This window comes from Vipera ursinii (genome assembly GCF_947247035.1).
Source record: "Vipera ursinii genome assembly, chromosome: Z".
NCBI lineage: Eukaryota > Metazoa > Chordata > Lepidosauria > Squamata > Viperidae > Vipera > Vipera ursinii.
In genome coordinates this window covers 25231807-25238628 of record NC_139517.1, presented here as the reverse complement: position 1 = coordinate 25238628, position 6822 = coordinate 25231807, and the positions used below count along the sequence as shown (strand labels likewise).

The following is a 6822-nucleotide window of genomic DNA, read 5'->3' as shown; positions in this document are numbered from 1 at the left end:
GGGTGGCATCTCCTTGGTTGATCTTTGCCCACCAGGTTTCCGGGTGCTACACCGGCCTCGGTCTCAGGGTAGGGGTGGGGGAGTGGCGGTGGTTATGAGGGAGACCTTGTGTCTGCAGGAGGCCACCGTTCTCCAGATAGTCGGGTGTGAATCTCTCCTACTGAGATGTGGTCCTAGGGCGCAGTTGGGCTTGCTGCTGGTGTACCTTTCACCTAGTCGCGCAGCAGCAGCCCTGCCTGAGCTTCTCGATATCCTCTCGGGGCTGATGATTGAGTTCCCCAAACTTATGGTTTTGAGTGACTTCAATCTACCATCCCTGGGAGGATCATCTGAGTTAGCTCAGGAGTTCATGGCTTCCATGACGGCCATGGACCTGATGCAAGTAATATATGGACCGACTCATGTGGGAGACCACAACCTGGATTTGGTTTTTCAATCTGGATGGTGGTTAGATGATCTTGGTGGGGGCTCCCCAATTGTTATGCCCCTGTCATGGACCGATCATAATCTCCTGTGGCTGGTCTTCTGTTTTGCCACTCCCCACCATGGAGCCAACTAGATGGTTCCACTCCAGGTGCTTAATGGACCCTGAGAGGTTCCAGGCAGCACTGGGGTCCCCACCTGCCTCCTTTGCTCACAGCTCGGTGGATGCCTTAGTGGAAGCCTGGGAAAGGGCAGCCACAGAGGCACTTGACCGAGTTGTACCCTTGCGGCCCCTGACCTGGTGCAGATCCCAGCGGGCTCCATGGTTCTCTGTGGAGCTCCGGGAGATGAAGCCTCAGAGACTGGGCCTAGAGAGCCGTTGGAGGTCCAGCTGATCTGAATCTGACTGATTGCGACTAAGAACCTGAATTAGGTCTTATCTCGCAGTGATAAGGGTGGCAAGGTCTAATCACTTTGCTACCCTTATTGCGACCGCAGATAATCGCCTGGCCGCCCTGTTTAGGGTGACCCACTCCCTCCTTAATCAGGAGGTGAGGGAGGAACCCTTGCAGGGCCGTGTCGAGGAGTTTAGTCAACATCTGTCGGACAAAATCGCTCAGATTAGGACCGGTTTGGACTCCTACTGGGCAGAGTGTGACGATCGGGACATGGGTGGTCTTGTCAATGTTATCTGGGAGGAGTTCAATCCTGTGACTCTGGAGGAAGTGGACAGGATTATGGGGAGGCTGAGCTCCACCACATGTTTATTGGACCCATGCCCTTCCTGGCTGGTTTATGCGGCCCGGGAGGGGACACGAGGCTGGTTCCAGGCTGTTATAGCTGCATCTTTGAGTGAGGGTAGTTTCCCCACCATCTTGAAGGAGGCAAGGATGAGACCTCTCCTCAAAAAGCCTGCCTTGGACCCAGCCATGTTAAATAACTTTCGGCCGGTCTCCAACCTTCACTTTCTTGCGAAGGTTGTTGAGAGTGTGGTGGCGCATCAGCTTCCTCTGGTTCTGGATGAAGCGGATTATCTAGACCTGTACCAATCGGGTTTCAGGCCTGGGTACAGCACGGAGATGGCATTGGTCACTCTGGTGAATGATCTCTGGAGGGCCCAGGACAGGGGATATTCCTTTGTCCTAGTCCTATTAGACCTCTCAGCGGTTTTCAATACCATCGACCATGGTATCCTGCTGCGGCGTCTCAGGGGACTGGGAGTGGGAGGCACAGTTCTTCAGTGGTTTTCCTCCTATCTCCTGGGACGTTCGCAGTCCATGTTGGCAGGAGGGCAGAGGTCGACTTCGAGGCCTCTCGCTTGTGGAGCTCCTCAGGGGTCGGTCCTCTCGCCTCTCCTGTTCAACATCTGTATGAAACCACTGGGTGAGATCATTCGTGGTTTTGGAGTTGGGTATCATCAGTACACTGATGATACCCAGCTTTTTATTTCGACCCCAAACCACCCCAGTGATGCCCTCGACGTGATGTCCCGTTGCCTGGAGGCAGTTCAGGTCTGGATGGGGAGGAACAGGCTTCGACTCAACCCTGACAAGACTGAGTGGCTGTGCGTACTGGCATCTCGGGATACTCAGAATATTCCATCTCTTTCTCTTTCTTTCTACCCCCCGTAGATAGGGCTCGCAACTTGGGAGTCCTCCTAGATTCACAGCTCTCTTTAGAGGATCACATAGTAGCTGTGACTAGGGGGGCCTTTGCCCAGGTTCGCCTGGTGCGCCAGTTGCACCCCTATCTAGACAGGGATGCCCTACGTACGGTCACTCATGCACTCGTGACCTCTCGTTTAGACTACTGCAATGCTCTCTACATGGGGCTGCCCTTGACCACTCGGAGGCTCCAACTGGTACAGAATGCAGCTGCGAGAGTTGTGTTGGGAGTCTCCCAATACTCCCACATTACACCTTTGCTCCGTGAGCTGCATTGGCTACCAGTTGCCTTCTGGGTGAGATTCAAGGTGATGGTAATGGTCTTTAAAGCCCTACATGGCATGGATCCAGAGTACCTTAGGGATCACCTGCTGCCGGCATCAACTTCCCTCCGCCCTGTGCACTCCCACAGAGAGGGCCTCCTCAGGCCGCCACCAGTCAGAGATTGTCGCCTGGTGGCCCCCAGGGGGAGGTCCTTCTCTGTGGGCACGCCGGAATTGTGGAACCGTTTGCCGGTTGAGATCCAGACAGCACCCCACCTTCACTCCTTCCGATGCGATCTGAAGACCTACTTGTTCGAACAAGCCGGCCTGGCCTGATGGGTGATGGGTTTAGATTTTAATATTGTTTTAATGTATTTTAATTCATTGTTCTTAGTTTCTGGGCACCTGTTTAATCTCTTTTAATGTTTGTATTCTTGTATTTTTTATGTTTGCCCTGTTCACCGCCCTGAGTCCTTCGGGAGAAGGGCGGTATACAAATAAAATTATTATTATTATTATTATTATTATTATTATTATTATTATTATTATTATTATTATTATTATTATTATTATTATTATTATTATTATTATTATTATTATTATTATTTAAAACCTAAGTCTAAAACCTCAGCAAAATGTCCCTCTTCTCATTCTGACTCCTCCCTTCACTCGGGATATCCTCCTGCGAAAAAAGCAACAAAACTCATCTCTCTCTCTCTCTCTCTCTCTCTCTCTCTCTCTCTCTCTCTCTCTCTCTCTCTCTCTCTCTCTCTCTCTCTCCCTATTTCCAAGGAAATAATCATGTAAGAACCCGAAACTCCTCTTTGGCTTCACCTGGCTTGTCCCTCAGCAACAACAACCACACCACTCCCCTTTCTCTTTCCCCTTTTCTTTCTTCTGCCCAATCCACACCTGCTGCACCCAGACCAACTGCAGCTGTCCAAGCTTCCCACTTCTCTCTCTGGCAAGGCTCCTGCAAAGCCTCTCAACCAACCTTGCAACAATGACTCTTGGTGTATATGAGCTGCATTCAATGCAGTTGCCACTTTTTTAGATTTTAAAGATCTTCCAGTTGTACTTGGTGTACTGGATATGCAACAACATTTCTATGTCAGTACAATCAGTGATAAACATGAGAAAAAGTTGCCTTAATGGAAAACCAATATCGGGACTACTGGAATCTATTCATGCTGCCTTATTATTGTTGGATACTGCAGTGGGGTGCCTTAGATATTGAGGAAAAATGAAAATCAGCTGCAAAGTACTTTTGGCCTTGTTGTACTCATGCAATATATCAGAAATATTATGTGATTAATTCCATCATAGATATTAAGCTAATTTATGATTTCTCAAGATTTCTATGTGATATGGTCATTCTGAAAATATATTTAGGTTCAGTTTGAAGAGGTCTTTCAGGGAACAATTTTTTTTTAAAAAAATGTGTTGTCCAATGTTATTAAACTATTATTAAAGCTACAGTTTCTCCACCAAACTTGCCATGTTTTCATGTGTGATGGACTCTTTTGTCTAAAATATAATCTCTAAATCCTATTTACTCATAAAAAACAGCCAAAAGCTTCTTTTTGAAGTCGATTCTGATTAACAACACTTTCATTTACTTTTTTTAATAATTCAAGCAAAATTTATTTCCTTTTAGGCAAATCATTATTCTCCAACATATTGTCTTCATTACACATTTGATATTCTTGCTTCTCAAAAAATTTTTTTAAATTTTTCTCAGTCAATATCAGAATACTGATAGTTTTTGTGGTATTCAGTCTTATCCTAGTTACAAGAGTGCTTCTTAAATAGACTGAAAATATGAAATACTATTTAAATAGCTGCTGTCACTCTTAGCTTGTTTCCTTACAGAGCAGTTGTTTTCAATTATGCATCTTTTTTTTTAAAAAAATGCAACCACTGAGAAAAAATGAACACCCAGAGTGTCTTCAACACCTAGCTTTGTATCTTATTTATTTATTTATTTATTTATTTATTTATTTATTTATTTATATATATAATATAGCTGTCAAACTTACACATGGTAACCCATGAACCATCCACTCAGCTCCAATAGTAGATGTCAACACTGCTATCATTAGATGTTCTTGCTTTGACAACATGTGCACAGGCAGCTTTGATTCTTTAAAACTTGTGTGTTACTTTTAGAGTTAGAATTATTTGATGCTTGGGGGAGGAGGAAGAATGTCTCTTAAGGCTGTTTTGAAATAAGAGAAAATAAGAATTTGGCAGGTTGTTAAACAGGAGGTCAAGCTTACAATTCTAACTAATTGGAGAATGTAATTTATGACGGTTAATTAAAGGGAGGAACTGTGCTTTGATACTGTGTGCTTAGGGGAAGGGAATCCAGATTTCAGTTTGATCATGTACATGCAAAAGCTATGCTCTTTTGATTAAAGATTCCTTAAGGTAAACAATGCCTCAAGGTTCTTTGAAGAATTGCATCTCTCAGAACCATGACAGTAGCAACATGTGAATCATACCAGCCACTTCTTTGCTCCCTATCAATCTGGGATTCCCCAGGACCTCTGATATAACCAAAGCTTTAGAAAAATATCAAGGAAAGGCCAAATCTTATTTCCAGAGCAATAATATTGCAAAGCAGGAAGTCACCCCAGAGAAGGTCCCTTTCCTTAATCCCATTAGATGTACTTCTCTAAGATGTAATTTTATTATCATTCTATTTAGAATGAAAACATTTCAGGGATTGATTCAACTTTGAAAGACAGTTGAATTGAGGCATGGAAAAGATCTTTATTAATTAAGTTAAATCCCACTTATTTCAATGGCTCAATATGAAAAGCTATTTAGGTGCAACTCTATTCTCGTGAGATGGTTATAGATATGCTGGTAATAAATTTTTCCATGTTATTTAAGAAAACAAAAGATACACAGACTATATTATACATAAAAGAACACAATTAGTTCTCCAAATATTATTAAAATACAATACAATGAATTTCAACCATTGCAATCATTTGGGCCGAGATAGAAAATTTGGGAGGAAACAAAAAAAATCTGGTTATATTTATCCATACAACCATTCTTAATTAGCAAGAGGAAAATTATTAACTGAACAGAATTGAAACAATATGAAAACATGGTCCACATCTCTGCTTCAGGTTTTACTGCTGACTCCAAAAATGATTCAATGTATATGTTATTCTTTGTTTTTGAAAATGATGACAAAATAAAGAGAAAAGTCATGTATCTCACTTTTCATTGTTGACAAAAATGTTATCTAGCTTTAAGACAATGGCCCAACAAGTTTTATTTTGTCCTAAACATTTTCCAATTTAATGTCCTCTTCATTGCAGCTTTGACCTCCTTGTTTCTTAAACTATAAATAAAAGGGTTTAACATGGGTGTGATGACTGTATAGGAGAGGGAAAGAAACTTTTTTGTGTCTGGAGAATACTTTGAAGTAGGGTTGAAGTAGGTAGACGTAGCTGTGCTATAAAATAAGGTTACCACCAGAAGATGAGATGAACATGTTGAAAAGGGTTTCTGCCTCCCCTCTGCTGAGGACATTCTCAAGATGGTAATAATGATGCAGATGTATGTTAATAATATAATGAGGAAAGGAAATACTATGAATATCACAGTAGCTGTGAGAGCCTCAATTTGAGCCATGTATGTATCATCACAAGCCAACTCCAGCAGTGGAGGACTATCACAAAAGAAATGATTAACTGTATTAGGCCCACAGAATGGCACACTAAAAACAAAGATGGCAGTGACAGTAGCGTTAAGGAAGCCTAAAAACCATGAGGCCACAGCTAGTTGAAAACATACTTTTCTATTCATAATTTCTGGATAGCGTAATGGATTACAAATGGCAACATAACGGTCATATGCCATTGCAGCAAGAAGACAGCATTCAGCTGTACCAAAGAAAAAAAAGAAATACAACTGGGTGAAGCACCCTATGTAGGAAATAGTTTTCTTCTGCAAAATAAGATCTGCTAGTAGTTTTGGAACAATTACTGAATTGAAACAAATATCTATGGAAGAAAGATTTCGGAGGAAGAAGTACATGGGACTATGAAGCGCAGGGTCTACTGCTGTGACAATCATGATGAGGACATTTCCAGTCAGAGTTATTGTATAAACAAGAAGGAAAATGACAAAAAGGGGTACCTGAAGCTCGGGGTAACTGGAAAATCCCATAAGAATAAATTCTGTTATATTTGTTTGATTACTTCTTATAATTGATATTTTCCATGCCTTTAACATTATTTGGAATATGATTCTCTGACAAAGTTGATAAATTCTTCTAGAAGATTTTTCTTTGTCCAATGAGGTAGTCCTCTTTATGACCAGATTATATACAGGCAATTTTCTAAACAAACTTTGTTGTCAGTCTCTTAAACTGATTCCTTTCTATAAAAAATGATATAAGAACTATCATTAATTAATTATAAACATGTACATTTGGGAGTTTAGGAGGA

The 6822-nt window shown here is 42.0% G+C and overlaps 1 protein-coding gene across 1 annotated transcript; it reads right to left on the bottom strand.

Annotated features, from left to right (window-relative positions):
* Positions 1-5583: 5583 nt before the first annotated feature.
* On the bottom strand, positions 5584-6607 carry LOC310649244 (olfactory receptor 10A4-like; the record flags this gene model as incomplete). The annotated part of the gene is given in 2 exon segments (XM_083377549.1): positions 5584-5665; positions 5667-6607. Coding segments are annotated over 2 exon segments (1023 nt in total).
* Between the last annotated feature and the right edge of the window lie 215 nt (positions 6608-6822).